Here is a 16,878-nt window from a genome sequence, read left to right on the forward strand (position 1 = left end):
TGTCAGCACAAATCTTTTGGGCATACAAGGTGTTAGTAGACATGGCACAGGCAGAGGGGGATACTCCAGCTTCAAGTAGGCTAGTAAATGTTCTACCACATATTCCGACCATCTGATTCTAATAAGCATAACTTTTCAGAGGTGGATCAGCTAACTAGTGAAATCACCTGTTTTAGAGATGAGGTGTTATGTGAACAGGGCGAACCGATTCATGGCCGGACTTTCACTTTCTTAAGGGCCGTTCACACCAGGAACAATAACTATAATGCTAAAAGCATCCACACTGATCAACAATACATGGCTAAAATCTGATTGGCTGTTAGCTTTTTATCGTTCTCAAAATCGCTCTGAAAGTGATTCCCACATGTTGTTATCGTTATAGTTTATGTGTGGATAATGTCGTCATTCATATTAGCTAGAACGACTTTTTTGATGTTATCGTTATTGTTCTTGGTGTGAATGGCCCTTTAAGTTCCACCTCTGACCACAGGTGTGGTGATATATGGCTATATATGGCTATGAATGCCACTCTGGCACTTAAAGTATCACTAAGTAACTTTGGTCTGGAACCGGCAAAATAATTGGCCTGCAAAATCCTTGCAAACACAAACAACAGCATAGTTGACACTGATGAAAAAAAATAAATCTTGCAGCATACTGACTGGTGTCAGGTGACAACAAGGTGGGTGAGGTGCTGTGTGAGGTTTTCTCATTTCTCATTTGTCATGGGAACGCCTATCCTTAGGCCCTAAGAACTACGTGATGCACAGCCTGGGTGGAGAGAAGGAATGACGTGCTTTGATCTGTCGCACATACAGTATGCATCCTCTCAAATGAATTGAATGATGAGCTTATGAAACAACACCCCCAGATGGTAAATGGTAAGTGGTAACTTTCTGCATAGTGTTGATTTAAAGTGTCCAGCTCGACAAACACAGGTAAGGGGATGTCAATCAGGAGGAAGAATGAGGTGACACAAGGCCAGCAGATGGAGCTTTGACTGACAGGTGATAAATACTCAAACAGCCACAAAGACCCAAATGTGCTATAAACATGGTGTGAAACATTCCAACCATCTGACAACCACTTATATCACATCATATGCAGAGAACTACTGAGTGATGAGGTAGATTATAATATGGAAAGATACACAGTATAACATACAGTGTGAGTCAATGAATTAGTGTATAAAGGCAATACGGGAGAAAGTTTGTTTAAAAAAAGTATTGACAGAATATCTGTTCTTATAAAATATTTCCATAGTTGGTTCAGATAGCTAGAATGCTTTCATTATGAAACACATTTTGTAGGCAGAAGCCCTGATTTTATTCTCATGGTTTTTCAGATGTAACTTCAAACCGCATGTATTCAAAACAATATACCGCTTTGAACAAAAGCAGATGTGACTAATTTAAAGGCGCTGTCATGAGTCTCCAGAAGTGCTTGTTTTAATATCAGCCTGAAACTGATATGGTTTCAAACCCAGAGAAGCTGTGTTCAGCACTACGAAACCAGAACTAAGAGCAATTAACAAGTCTTGCTTTATTTAGCAGTCCTCCAGCTCTGCATCTCTCTGTGTTTTCATCTTATAAAAACGTTCTGCCCCTTCTGGCTTCTCTCAAGGGACAGTCTGAGCAATCTGTTCATGATAAAATCCCAGACAGAGTTACACAATGTCTTTGCCTTGACCTCCGCTAAAAAGGAATTCTCTCTTATGAAACTCAACATTACATGTGAATGTAGCAGATGAGAAATGACCATGAGATTGCCCTTAATCAGCAATACATTGCAGTCGAGAGTAATTTATGAGTTTCTATAAGGCATATTTCTTTGATAATATTTCAGGCTACAGGAGGTCAAAGAGTAATCCCACATACATGAGACAATACAATTTTGGCTGGAATGGGCGATCACGACTGCATGAACCCCTATGATTACAGAGTCTAATATGTTTTTTTGTTTGTTTTTAAACTGCTTACTTTCAGAAGAGTTAAGAAAAAAATTACATTTACTACAACTGTTATCTGACAAGATAGCATCATAGTCTAGAGAACCCCTCCAGTTTGTATCAAGATGTATTATTAAATCACACATGAGCTCAATTGTTTGAATTTATGTCAAAAGTACATTAAGTGCTTTCTGTCTCAAAAGTATATCCATGGTCTCTCTCTCTCTCTCTCACACACACACCTATATACACAAATCCTCATTTTCATCTCACTCTGCTGAACTCTCTTATGCCCCCTTGTGGTGGCTGCTAAGTGGAGTCTGGTACCACGCAAGGTGCATACGCCCACGTGGAAACATGGCTTCTGGACACACAGGTGATTGTGTGTGAGTGACAGAGTGTGTGTTTGTGCATGTGTGTGTGTGTGCATGTCCATGTGAGTGTGTGTATGTGTGGGTGTGGGTGTGTGTGTGTGTGTGTGTGTGTTGGGGGGGGGGGTGTGCATGTGTGTGTCTGTGTGTGTGCCTAAGCAGTTGGCGCATGTCACTTATGTAACCATGATAACCTGAGCCTTCTGAACACACACTCTGTCCTGGAGGGTGACACCCTGTTGGCGGGTGGAGAGGGACGAGGCTGTTCTCTCTTACCTGACTGCACACAAAGAAGGACGACTGACAGAGTGATGCAGCCAAGTCTGAAAAAAAGAACAAGAGCCACTTGAGATGCAGGGATGCAGCAACGTGCATTCATGTGTGTGTGTGTGTATGTGAGAGAGAGAGAGAGAGTAGTGTATATGTGAGTGAGTGTGTGTGTGTGTGTGAGAGAGAGAGAAAGAGAGAGAGAGATCCTTATTGTCTGCTACTTATTAATTGACTCCCTAATTCTTGTATTGAAGATGAATACAGTATATGAGTGTTCATATTTTTCCTTCACAAATGTACAGCGTTTGAACACTATCCTTCACTGGAATGATAATTCTAAAAAAAAAAAAAAAAAACACTTCCCTTAAATGCTCGACTATGCACTGCCAGCAAACTATCAATAATACCTACATGTCAGAAATGCTCAACAAACCTCCCAGTCAACTAAGCCCGACTGCACCGCCTATCATATAACTGTCAGCTAACACTGACCTGCCCCTGACATGAACCCCATCAAGCTGATCTAGCTCATGTTGTATTCCTCACAGGCATAAGAGATGTCAGCAGCTGTTCCACTGTTTACACAACGACCCACCTAAATGAACAGGGACGACTTAGACTTTAATACAGTCTGAGTCTGAGTCTATGTGGTGTCTGAATGCTAGGCCATCCGTGCATTTAACTCACGCAAGTGTTTCCGAGCGGAGCACAGTGGAGACTAATCAGATTTCAGTGTAATTTCATTATCTGCATACGTCTTAACCTTAGCGATGCATATTAGCAGACCATTTTTGCCCATGAGCAGAACAGTGTGCATAGCGTTCGTTTCTTCAATCCTGTGAAAAGGGGGGGGGCGTGAATTGTATTACACAAGAGGATTGCAGAGGTTAAACTGCTCAGTGTATTCCAGCCCCTGGAAAGACTTACGACTCTCGAGTCACTTTTTTAGGGTCTGGCTAATTTGACTGAGCAACATTGCCTCCAAGTGTCCAATACTTGCAGCTTTGTGGTCTCTGAGGACAAGGGGAGAGGGAGAGGGAGAGGGAGGGAGCTCTGGAGCTAAATCAGACGTGGGCACATCGTGTTTATCTTTGTTGCCATCCTCCATTAGAGCGGCGGCCGAAACAGCACACTGTCTTCACCTGTCACGCAGGGAAGGCTGAGACTACGAATAGAGCTGGGCCATTGATTAATGTCATGACCCCATTAAACAACCTGGAGGGTTAAGGCCAATCGGTGTGTGTGCGTGTAGGCATAGACTGTGTGTGCTTTTATTTTTGTGTGTGCATATATAAACTGTATGTGTGTGTGTGTGTGCGTGTGTGTGTGTGTGTGTGTGCACGTGTGTGTGCGCACGCGCGCATGTGTGAGCATGTGTGTGTGTGCGCATGTGTAAGCATGTGTGCTTTATGACTCCAAGCTTAGAGTCCAGCCAAACTGTGTGTGTGTGTGTGTGTGTGTGTGTGTGTGTGTTTGTTTGTGTGTGTGTGTGTGTGTGTGTGTGTGTGTGTGTGTGTGTGTGTGTGTGACTGTGTGTATGTGTGTGTGTGTGTGTGTATGTGTATGTGTGCAAGTATGTGTGTGCTTTATGGCTCGGAGCTTAGAGACTGGACAAACTGTGTGAATCACGCTCTGAAACCCTATGGGGTTTGTGTGAACGCAGCTCTCTGGTAATCAGCGAGATGCTTGTTTTCTCTGGAAAGCCTCCTGTAAATTGAGCTAATTTGACATATAGCTAAATTACCATAGTCCTGACATATAAATACACACAAACCTAATAGGGAACATGTGGCCTAACAAAGGCAATTACAGAAGACTCTATAGAAGCTGAACAACTAACCTAATTTGTGTCAGCTATAGGCAGAATGACTCCATGAAGCAATTTGAAACCGGACCTGGATTTCTAAGTGTACATTGTGCACTTCTGAATATCCCACTTCAAATTACATCTTGAGAGGGTTTTCTTCCCAATATGGTTATATTCTTCAGGAAGTATGGAAAAGGTACAGTTAATATTGTCCAGGATAAATCCTTGACATTCCATTAACAGCTCAGCTTACTCTAGCATTAAGCTAGAAGTAGGCTAGAATGTTTGGCCCAACAGTAGAAGTATGCAATAGATTGTTGAAGAAGAGGATATGTTCATTTTCTGAAACATTTGACAAGACCAGATTATACCTAAACCAGTTGTGTATCTAAACCTTGTAGCTTTTTGTTACAATACTCAGAGCTGCCAACTCTCACACATTGAGAGTGAGATTCATTCATTTGATTGGCTCCACATACAGATGCATGTGAGCAAAGTGAAATGCTTTCTTCACTCTCTGTGGGAATGATGTGATGTGTGGTGACGGTGTGACAAACAGAACTAGCAAGCTAATTAGCTAACTAGCCAGCTAGTTGGCTATCCAGTTACTTGTCTTTATATCAGAACTGGCACTCCATCAAAGTAAGCCCCTTATTAAATATCTAACGTACTAGAAACAACAGCAATCCCTCACAATTTAAGCCCTCCAATTTATTCTTTTAAATCAAATTAACTGATCGAACAATGCCATATTCCTGCATTTTTCCAGCCATCAAGCAAACAATCTGATTGGCACCCACCTGTGAAATTTGCTACTTATTTGCATATTCACAGAGCCTGGGAGGTGTCATTGCGAGTTGGGTTATTTCATTGGAAGGCTCTTAACAGGAACATGTTAATAGGATACATCCTCAAATTAGTCTCTGCTCTGAAGTGCACATGATTTGATTTGTCGGCATCATCCATGAATAGTGATTTTGTTGGCAAAGTAGTCACAGGTATTAGGGTTTTAATGTGTTGCTTGATATTCAATTTTATATAATTTAAAAAATGCACTGGTACTGAATATACAATCCCAATAAAACATGTTTTAAAAGGGCCCTATCTTTCATCTGATCCATTGTTGCACCAGGTGCGACGCACGTCTTGTTGCTACTATGTGGCAAGCGCAATGACCATTATTCCGCCACATGCAAAACGTTGTCCATGAACCTTGCGCGCACAAGGGCGTCTATGAAAAAAAACTAGGTGTGGTCACAATTTGTTATTTTAAAGGTGCAGTCAGTGATTGCACAGGAAGTCGCATTTGTTTGTTTATGTATAAAATAGGGCTGTCAAAACAATGTGTTAATTTCAATTAATTAATTACAGAAATAATAACGCGTTAAAAAATGTAACGCTGATTAATCGCATTTCATAGTGACATTTGACCCAGTGCAGTCTGGCCATCGTGACTGAAGGAGGCAGGCGAGAAAGCACTGCTTTGAATGAAACATTTAGCCTACGTTTTAAAAAGAACACCCAGACCAATACTGTTGACAGGAGCATCAATCTACTATTTCTGCAGTAGCCTAAGCAATTTCCGTTGCCTACCATAAGAGTTCAAGTCTGTAGTAGTACCTCAATGCAAAACAAACCGGAGGTAGGCTTACGAGTTAGCACACCTCTTGATGATAATAATGCTAGCCGCCAGCCTTGTCAAAGTTAACTTTGCTAACGTTTTGCTGAATCTACCCTATGACCGACTAACTAGCTAACCGACAAACTCCCTTAATAAATTGACTACATTTGTTGCACACTTGAAACAAAATGTCTTCAAAAATATGTTGAAGGTGGTTACAATTATTTCCATTCCAATAACTTCACACACTACATTTCTGTTCGCACTCGTTTTCCTACTGTTTAATTGAATTTTTTGAACTTCTCTATTTCTTATCCAGGACTGCCACGCATAGAAAAGGCAACAACCTATGATTATGTGAATAAAAATCTACATGTTTGAATGGCCAAAAAAAAGGATAAATCATAGGGTTTATTCCACACATACCTTGGTGTTAGCTAGTGGATCGTAGACGATTGCTGAATGTGACAAGAAAATGTTCGGGCTTGAAATAAAGAAGGCTTGCATCTTGCTTGCCGTCACCCGTCACGATGCGTGGGGTATCCTATAACATTGTGTGCCTAGTTAGCAGTTTACTTTGATGTTTCCATTGAACGTACATACAGCCATTTTTAGGTAGATTGTTTTAGCGTTCTAGCTCAATACTGGTCCAATTTTTTTTCAAATTGGTCCGTTTTCCAAAACGCTGAAAGGCCTATATGATTCTAACTATCTCACTAAATTGCATTATCCACACTCAATTCTCACTGGTATCTGCTAGACAACAAGTACCAAAGTCAACATTGGGGGGGGGGGGGGGGGGGGGGTGCTCTGCTTGGTGGGTGAAATCAATTCCTGCCATTCTATTACACAAATTCACAAACTCACAAACAATATTCACGGATAATATGTCCAAATATACTCTAATATGTCCAAAATATATATATATTTTTTTTTTAACCTTACTTTATCCGGTGTTAAGGCTTCTGTACTCGAAATCAAGAACTTTTACGGTAAGACGTAATCTTACCGTAAAAGACCGTAATCTATACTTGGAGGTGGACATGTCCCCCCCATTATTCAAAATTGTTCAAAATATCCCCCTAATATCAAGACATAAATTGTTAGGCTACACTAGTATCATTCACTGTTGTGCAAAATACTCACTTGTTACAAACTGGAAAACGGTATGCTAAATGGCTAAAAACTAGACAGAGAAAGGTAGTGCAGAGGTGAGATTGTTAAGTGTTAAGTGAAGAAACTTGATTACAGAGCATTTCTAGGAAAACACTGATTTGACTTGCACAATAATCTTCTCTTGAGCCATTGCTTACTGTATATGAAAGTTGTAGAATACCATGGAATTATAAAATACCAAGCGAATGTACGGATGGGTCATTTTTTTTGGAGAAATTAGATATTACGCACTGCCTTCTCTCTCCGCCCTTCCTCTCCTGTAGCATTTGATCAGTGCTCTTTTTAAATTGAACTACAAACTATACATTCTAGGGCCTACACAAGGCCATATCATTTTTAATCGTATGTGATCATGTAAACAATATTCAAAGCAAAACAATTGCACCTTAAGCTATGACATCTTTTAACAAGCGTCAGCTTTTGCTCCTTTACTCACCCATACCACCTTCCATCCCTGCCCAGTTAGCATTATCATGATAACCCCCCGCTTTAGGCTCAATATCTGGACTTGATTTAATATACATTTTATATAATTTCCATACATTTCCAGTACAAACCTTAAAGGGACACCAGGCAACGTTTTTGTGTTAATTAATCATCTTCGTAAGTCGGTATATGGTTAAATGACTCATTACGGGGCGAATGAAGGTTCTCTCGCCCGCCCCTACTGCCTGTAGGAAGAATATCCCACTTGCAAGTTCGGTGTATCCTACCCGCCGACCGAAGCAGGATCAGTTTACAGCACAGAGGCAGGCTAACGAAACGCTAGAGATTGTTGCAAACGTGTGTATAATGGCAGAGCCGGCGAAGAAGCAGCGAAAACCCTTGACAGAAGACGCAAAGAAAAGGAAAAGAGCTTCAGACCGAGCGAGGGGGAGTTTCGTAGAGAAAAAGCATTAGGCTTGCCTGGTGTCCCTTTAACACTGGGTAAAGTCAGGTTCAAAAGCAATGACGAATTGACCAAAGCAATGGCTCAAGAGAGGATTATTGTGCATGTCTAGTCAATGTTTTCCCGGCAATACTTTGTAATCAACTTTCTTTACTTAACTGATATCATCTCTAATCTGTTACCATTTAGCATACCATTTTCTAGTTTGTAACAAGTGATTATTTTGCACAACAGTGAGGGATACTACTGTAGCCGAACAATTTATATCTTGATATTGGGGGGACATTTTGAGCATTTTTGAATATTGTATATTTGTTGTGTAGTTTTTTGTGTATTATGATTACGGCCTTAAATTGATGTCATTTATGACCAATGTCATTCATTTATGACAACTGGATTTCTACTTTAACATCAGTCAACCAATCTAGCAATATTCCTATCTCTCAGTATTCTGGCAGATATAACAAGAACTTAAGAATTAACTAGATGTACCGCAGAGCGGTACAAAATATGACCGCCGCCCAGTCCAGCACATTTTTTCCACACAAATAAATCACGCTGAAAGGCCTATATGATTCTAACTATCTCACTAAATTGCATTATCCACACTCAATTCTCACTGGTATCTGCTAGACAACAAGTACCAAAACATGATTAGTTCATAGATTTCACATGTAAAATTCATTTTATACAACCCCACCCCCATCTTGCCTGTTCATAATTCTGAGAAATTCTTGAATTGCGTGCGTGTACAAGTTTATGTTTATGTGTGTGGGTGTGTGTGTGTGTATGTGCATGCTTGTGTGTTTGCCTGCGTATGTGTGTTTGTGCATGTGCATGCATGCGTACATATGTCTACTGTGTGAGTATGTGTCATACGTATGATTACTGTAAATGTATGTGTGTGTGTGTGTATCTGTTTATGCACATGTGTGCACATGGAATGGGTTAACATGACCCCTGGAGGCAAACATATGGAAAAAATTGGTCATCCTAGGCCCTACGGTTCTCAAGATATTCACAGAAAACTGTGTCTACCCTACCCTCCTTTCGGGGGGTCCAGTACAGCGGGGGGGCTACAGATCAAAACGAAAACCGATGGTTCCATGCTATCCATGTGGGGTTACATGCCCACCAAGTTTCGTGTACCCCGGTCTTTCAGTGTCCCGGGAATCCTTGTTGGTGTACGGTCACTAAATGTACACATAAATTATTTTATTGTAAGGCCCTCCATCGGAGGGTGTCATAATGATCCTACACTTTCAATTTCGTGCAGTTTTGACTATGTTAGGTCACAGATACCTGCGATTACAACACCTCATTTTTACTTTTTTGTGTTTAACTAGGTGGCGCTATACATGAAATGAGTGGTTATGGAATGGGTTGACATGGCCCCTTGAGATCAACATACAAAAAAAAAATGGTCCTCCTAAACCTTACGGTTCTCGAGATATTCACAGAAAACTGTGTCTGCCCTACCCTCCTTTCGGGGGGTGCAGTCCAGCGGGGGGGCTACAGATCAAAACGAAAAACGATGGTTCCATGCTATCCATATGGGGTTACATGCCCACCAAGTTTCGTCTACCCCGGTCTTTCAGTGTCCCGGGAAATTTGGACATGCGAAAAAGAAAAAAAAAAAAAATCTGACTAAACCTACAGTATATGACCGCCGCTTCGCTGTGCGGCGGTCATAATAATATATACATAATTATGCAGAAAAACTACAGAGGCAAAAAGGAGATGAAAGCAATTTACAAACAATGTAGGGATACAACCTTTTTTTTAAAAAAAATCATCTTACTAATCATTCATTAAAGCCCCTCACTGTCATGTTTCCAATGTCTGGGGAAAAATTAGATGAGGCTGAGACCTAGGCACAAAATAATATAGGTCTCGTAGAAGGGGAATGTCCAATGCCACATAAATAAAGATTAGGTTATTACAGGGGAAGACAAAGGTTAGGGTGTGAATTCTATTTAAAAATGTTAAATGCTGCTGCACAAAATGAAATGCACAAATGTGCAAAAGGTATTGTCTGTGGTCTTTATGGGTTTCAAGGGGGAAAAAATGGAAAAAAAAAGAGTCAAATGATGTAATGGTGATGCCGCAAAAAAAGGAGACCAACACTGTCGAGCCAAGCTCCTGTTTTTGTCCTCTGTCTACAGTATGCCTTTTAAAGTTCCCTAGCTGAGGCATTACCAGTAAGGACATGACTAAAGGAATAAGGGGAAATTGCAGAAGTCAGGGGAACATGGCACAACCTGAGGAAGAAAACAGACTCACTTGGAAAGGCGCACGGAAACGTTCTAGCCATTTCTTCCAGACGTTCACCATTACTTTTTTTGTTGATGTTGAGGTTTTTGAGCTAATATGTAAACACTTTTTTAAATTATTTGAATCCTCTTGTTCATCAAATTTAATCCTAGCAACTCTGATGCTGCCCGGTTTTTCGGCCCAAGTTATAGAAGTGGCATGACAGAAAAAGAGAACAGAAACAAGCCTGTCTTGGCATATCGGTCACTGAAAACCACAATTACACTCCGTTTACACACAGGTCAAGATGCAGTAAATTCCCAAACTGCTGCCATTGTGCAGCTTTGCAACTTCTAACAACCGTGTTGTGTCATGTCTGACCTGTGGTCATCTGCACTAGGGGAAGAGGGAAAGTTGTTGGAAAGTCTCACCATGTCTGGTTGGTGTGTTTACAACGAGCCACCAATTCCTCTTCAGCCAACCTAACCACTAAACCCGTCAGGCTCTTACGTTTACTCTTGCCTGGAAGGGATCTGTCAAATATTACATTACCGGAATTCAACAGCTCCAACTTGACGTGCACACCTTGAGGCTGCATGAGACGTGAATTATGGTATCCTTTGGAAGGAAGAGAATCCAACAATACTACAGGGGACAGGAGAGTTACAATGAAGGATTCATGCTCAGATAAAAATGTCAAAGGTCAATCTCATGAAAGATAAAAATGGCTTCAAGGTAAAGACTAAAGAAACATTTAGACAGCTCTGACAAGTAATAAGTAACTCAACTGAGAGTTGGTGGAAGAAGGAGAAGAAGAAGAAAAAGAAGAAGGAGAAGAAGAAGAAGAAGAAGAAAAGGAAAGCTGCACCATCACAAAAGACGGTAATAAAAACAGACAACAGACAAGCTGCTCCTCGAAATATTAATCAGATGATTCAGATCTGGTCTGAGGCCCAGCAGGAAGCTAAATTGCTTGAGCAGACTAAACTAGACATTCCATTGTGACACTAAAGTACATTGAGAGAGAAAGAGGAATCACAACTGGATCTGGATAACAACAGCAGAATCTTCTCAAACTGTATCAAGGTCAGACAGCAAGAGACAAAATGGTATGGTGAGACACGGTGGTACAGTATGGAAGATATAAGAGCAGTGGAATGTTCAATGGCTCTCTTCTCCATATTTTTCCTTTTTGATCTGTGTTTCTCTTCATCTAATCCATTCATAGGGCATGCTGTTGAGGAAATAAAGTTGCCTTTGATGTTTGCCGAGATTAAGATTCAGAAATCTAGACATCTGCACACAGTCTGCCATGCACTCTCTATTTTGGTAATATACCCTTTCCTCTTTATGCCTGTCCAGTGCTGGCCTTGCATTTCCTATCTGTGGAGTTGGACATGGGCCTCTTTTGTCTTTCTACCTGCACAAACCTATACTGTAGACCTCTCCATCTTTTTTGTTTTTCTCAGTGTCTCAAACTATTTTCCTACTGAAGGTGCCATGCTTTGGGGGAGGTTGGTTAAATAAGTGTGGTTAGTGAGCTCTTACGTAACACTTGTATCTGGCCTGGTCTCGTACCTCATGTCAATTTTTCCGAGTCTTATTTACAGCTTGAACGCTGCCGCCGGATTTTTACACGGTGAAAGCTGCAGGCAGTTGGCATCCAAAGAAGCCAGAGCATTTTTCTCATCGTTATTTTTCCACTTGTGTGCGAGGATTTAGAACCTTTTAAGGAAAACTATGGGTAAAAAAAGTACTATGCTCCTTTTACAACGAGCAATTTTGTGTTGGCACCTTTGGTGTTTTTATCCAAAACACACTCGCACAATAAAGCACACACAGATATCCATGCCAATGTCAGAGAATGAGGTGGGGGGTTGACAGGGGGGAAGGCAACTGAGAGAAAACGTGAGATAAAGTAAACCAGACCACTCCACATATATGTGTCATGGACAGTGTCTTGGGCTTAGTCTGAAAAACTCCATATCCCACGCTGCATCACTGCACCTGCTGCTGCCTAGACAGAGCCCACTGACCAGGGATGTCTTGTTGTATGGGCTGCACTGATGCCATCTTAAGATCCATCTAACTGTCTGAAGGGACTTTTGAGGCTATTACAATTTATTATCCCAGAAGCACAGAACTCTGGCACCAGCGGCTCATTCTTTTTTGAAGTCTCTGTCTCCGTCTGTCTCTCTCTCTCTGACTCTCTCTCTCTCAATCTTTCCCTCCCTCTCTCTCTCCCTCCCTCTTTCTCTCTTCTCTTCTTCTCCAGAGACCTTTGGCTGCTCATAGCATACTGCTGTACCTGCTAAGCCTCCACCCCACACTCACAGAGACACAAAGACAGAGGCAGTAAGGTAAGTGAAGCTTGTAGTTTAACTCATTGTTACAGCATGCAATGTATCTTTTTAGGCATTATTTCACAAATATAAAGTAGCATGTGTGCTGAAATGAATGACTGTAGTGATTTTGAGACCCTAAGTACAGTTGCAAAGATTTGGTGGGCTTGGAAAGGCTCCTTGCATACTTGTATTGTCTTAGTTGGTGAGCATAGATTTGCAGGATGCCTTTGACAACGACGTTGTGCTCCTGTCACAAAATTTTTCACTGCTTAAACACTTTGATTGTGTTGTTCAAGCAGTTAGTCTTAGACATTATTGATCACCTAAATATTCAATCTTCTTTCATCATTAAACAGTAGGATAGCCTTACTTAAGGTTTTGTTACATATTTACTTGAAAAATACTGAACTATTCAACTTTAACATTCAATATTGAGTCTTGGTTTTAATTCAGTGGTGGTGCTGACATTTTGTGTCACAGGTGTAAGCATATGGAAACCTTTTGACCTTGGAAAAAAACAACTTTTGGAAACTTCTTGCACAGCTTTATCATCCTGGAATAGTTTTTCACTTTATTGAGGACAGTTCACCCTGTACATTTCAGTCTTCACTATCTCAATTTTAAATGCAATTGAACTTGTTGCTTAGTACAAACAGTAACTGGGTGTGGATGAGGGGTTTCTTAGGGAAAATTTGTATTAGGTGAACCATCTCTCATTAGCATGTTAGCATAGAACAGCAACAACAATGTTAATATCTATATATTTAACTGAATAAGGATATTTGTTGACTGCATACTTAATTATAAAAAGCAGCATGTTACCAATGCATAACACTTAACTAAATGAATGTAGGAAACATATATTTTTACTTTTAACAAATATATTGCACACACTCATCTGCCTGTCTTTGTCTGTCTGTCTGTATGTCTCTCTCTCTCTCTCTCTCTCTCTGTCTCTCTTGTTTCAGGTCAAATTAATCCAAATTTCAGCCATGTTTCCCTTTCGTCTGCCCCTTCTGGCGGCTCTGCTGGGTGTCGTGTTGAGCCAGTATGACTATGGATACGACTACAACCCCGCAGAGGTCAGAGCCCCCACCCCTCGCTGCTCAGATGAATGTGAGTGCCCCAGCAACTTCCCCACTGCCATGTACTGCGACCATCGTGACCTGAAGGCTGTTCCTTTTGTGCCCACTGGCATCAAGTACGTCTACTTGCAGAACAACCACATCACCGAGATTAAGTCAGGTGTGTTTGACAACGTCACAGACCTGCGATGGCTCATTCTGGATAACAACAACCTCACCAATGGTAAAATAGAGAAAGGCACCATCGACAAGCTCACCAAGCTGGAGAAGCTGCACATCAACTTCAATATGCTCAGTGAGGCTGTGGTGCCCAAATCCAGTGCCATGGAGGAGATCAAGATGATTGGCAACAAGATCACCAAGTTCCCCGGCGGCCTGTTGTCTGGGATGGACAACCTCACAGCTGTGCATCTCTCGAAGAACCAGCTCACCTCGGATGGCCTCAGCGGTGCTTTCAAGGGCCTCAAGTCCCTGATGCTGCTGGACGTCAGTGAGAACAAGCTGAAAAAACTGCCCGCTGGGATGCCCAGCTCTCTCATGATGCTCTACGCTGACCATAACGACATCGAGAGCATATCTGCCGGCTATCTGCAGAAGCTCCCCACACTGCAATACTTGCGCATTTCCCACAACAAGCTGCAGGACTCAGGTGTCCCTGCTGGTGTTTTCAACGTGTCGTCCCTCGTCGAGCTGGACCTGTCCTACAACAAGCTAACCTCAATTCCGGAAATTGGCGAGAATCTGGAACACTTGTACCTACAGGTCAACGACATCAGCAGTGAGTTTCTATTGCCTATACATTGATCTGTTCTTGGTTTGTGAAAAGGAAAAGTAAAGCTGATAAGTTTAATAATTTGCAGTCAATTTCCATTAACTCATTCAGCAGATGCCATCACACAGTGGTGGCTAGCATGCAGTAGCCAGAAAAGTTGTGAGCTCAATTCCCGACTGCCACTATTGTACTCTTGAACAAGGCACTTAACCCCGAGTTGCTCTGGGGAGACTGGTCCTTGTAATAATTGACGTGTGTAAAGTGCTTTTGATTAACGCTTCAGCCAAATGAATACGTATAAAGTATACATTGATCACATGACCCTGGTGTCAGCACCTAGCCTCATCAGACACCCATGTAGTTGACCTAGCTTGTGCTAACATGATTGTTCTTCATCTCGCTCCAGAGTTTGACGTCTCAAGCTTCTGCAAGGTGGTGAGCCCAGTGAGCTACTCCAAAATAAGGGACCTGCGTTTGGACGGCAACAACCTCACCCCCCAAAGCTTGCCCTTGGAAGCATCTCAGTGTCTGCCCCTGGCTACAGATTTAGAAATCTAAACTGGAGCCTCCCACCCCCTGCCCACTCACACCCCTTACCTCCCAACTACTTTCCCATTTCCTGGTCTGTTCGCTATTTCTTCAGTGATCTCTTCTTCACAGTCACTGTTGATTAAAAGCATTGATGTTAACGACTTAGCCTTAGTGTGTCACATAAATTGAGGAGAACAGGCCTCTTATATGAGTAAATTGACAGATTTGTTCATAGCTAATAGTGATTTTTGAAGAACAGTTCATATACAAATTAACACTGATTTTCTTTTTACAATATGTCCAGGTGATTCTTCACAACACTTCCAGTGCAGAAGCATTGTTTGCTAATATTGCTAACAAGTGGTGAACGTGTAGTCTATGTTAGTGTTAAACGTATGCCCAACATGTTATCTTACATACTGTATAGATAAAAATGCTACATAAACTGGTGTCTTAAGTTGCTTTGTAATGTAGTTTCAGGAACACTTTTGAAGTGTGATTGATATATTTACCATCTTAGGGGTTTATGGACATTAACTGTTAGCAGTGTTAGCATGCTAAAAATTATGCTATATCTCTGCACTTATACAACAAGTAGAAAATCAGTCTCATATGAATTTCAATTGAATTATAAGTGAAAGACAAACTGTACTGAATAAAAAACGAGTTAGTTAAAAAATAAATTAAATTAAATAAATAATAAATGGTGGGTCGCAAGCAACCCATCCACAGGTGTGTTGTGATATACGCCAAGATATGCTGTAGACAAGATGCTGGTACAGGTGTACTTTAATCACTTTAAAACCTTTGAATCGCATTTGCTTCATTTCTTTAAGAGTCTATGTGGCTTGCTGTCATGAAATGTAAGTGTTCAAAGCTGTATGCAAGAACAGGGCACTTACAATAAGGCATAAAGTAGGCAACAGATAGCTGTGCCTCTGGATCTACTGCAAATATATGCTGTAATCACTACTAATGAGAGTTTCAATGAAGTGTCTCTGGATAGACAGCCTTTGTATCTCTGATCTCAAGCTATTGCATAATAGTGCCCTTGCATCTTTCAATGGTTACCATGAAGATGTTATTTGTCTGTATTTTTTCCATACACATATACTGGAAAGGCATTGTTGCAACGATGCAAAATCCTATAATTGAATATGTTTGAATATGTGGAATTGTAAAAGTGATTCAATAAAAACAGTTTTCCTTACATTTGCCAACTTATTGCAGTTGTTCTACATAATGCTAATACACCTTATTTGCACGCTGCACATAAAAGCACTTTCAAATAAACAAAATACGAAGTGCATCTTCAGGTTTTTCTGTGTTAATGATTACTTTGTTAGTGTGCTACACACATCTGCATCTGCCCCTCCCTACTCCATGGGGAAATGTCATTTTGTGCATTACATACCATGATACATATTATCTTGTAAATGTCATAAATCCTCTTAAATAATTATTCATGAGGATAGTGAACAGATAAGCATATAGCTATTCAAGATCCGAGGTACTTCTTTCTGGATGGAGTTTGTAGGGTCTCTGTCTCTTTTATTTAACAGATGAGATTGATCGAGCCCTTTAGAATGTTATGCAACAACATGTTTGAAAGATTAGCTCTGAGACTCGCCAGCAACTCTGGGGTTGATTGGGATTGTGTTACTGTTGAACTGAGTCCATCTGGCCCTAGTTACCCTGGGAAGAAGCCCACAGACTTTTGAGTATATGAGGTCATGTACTAACATGTTCCCAGCACTTGAGTATACCTTACAGAATACATACAGTATGCATTCAGAAAGTGACTGGAGCT

The 16,878-nt window shown here is 41.0% G+C and overlaps 1 protein-coding gene across 1 annotated transcript; it reads left to right on the plus strand.

The window, feature by feature from the left end:
- Nucleotides 1–12,257: 12,257 nt before the first annotated feature.
- On the plus strand, nucleotides 12,258–16,278 carry lum (lumican). The gene is made up of 3 exons (XM_042079135.1): nucleotides 12,258–12,695; nucleotides 13,649–14,543; nucleotides 14,944–16,278. The coding sequence occupies exons 2-3, from the start codon at nucleotides 13,673–13,675 to the stop codon at nucleotides 15,093–15,095; spliced, it is 1,023 nt and encodes a 340-aa protein (XP_041935069.1). The 5' UTR covers nucleotides 12,258–12,695; nucleotides 13,649–13,672; the 3' UTR covers nucleotides 15,096–16,278.
- Nucleotides 16,279–16,878: the final 600 nt, after the last annotated feature.

Source organism: Alosa sapidissima, chromosome 22 (genome assembly GCF_018492685.1).
Source record: "Alosa sapidissima isolate fAloSap1 chromosome 22, fAloSap1.pri, whole genome shotgun sequence".
In the NCBI taxonomy this organism is placed as follows: Eukaryota; Metazoa; Chordata; class Actinopteri; order Clupeiformes; family Clupeidae; genus Alosa; species Alosa sapidissima.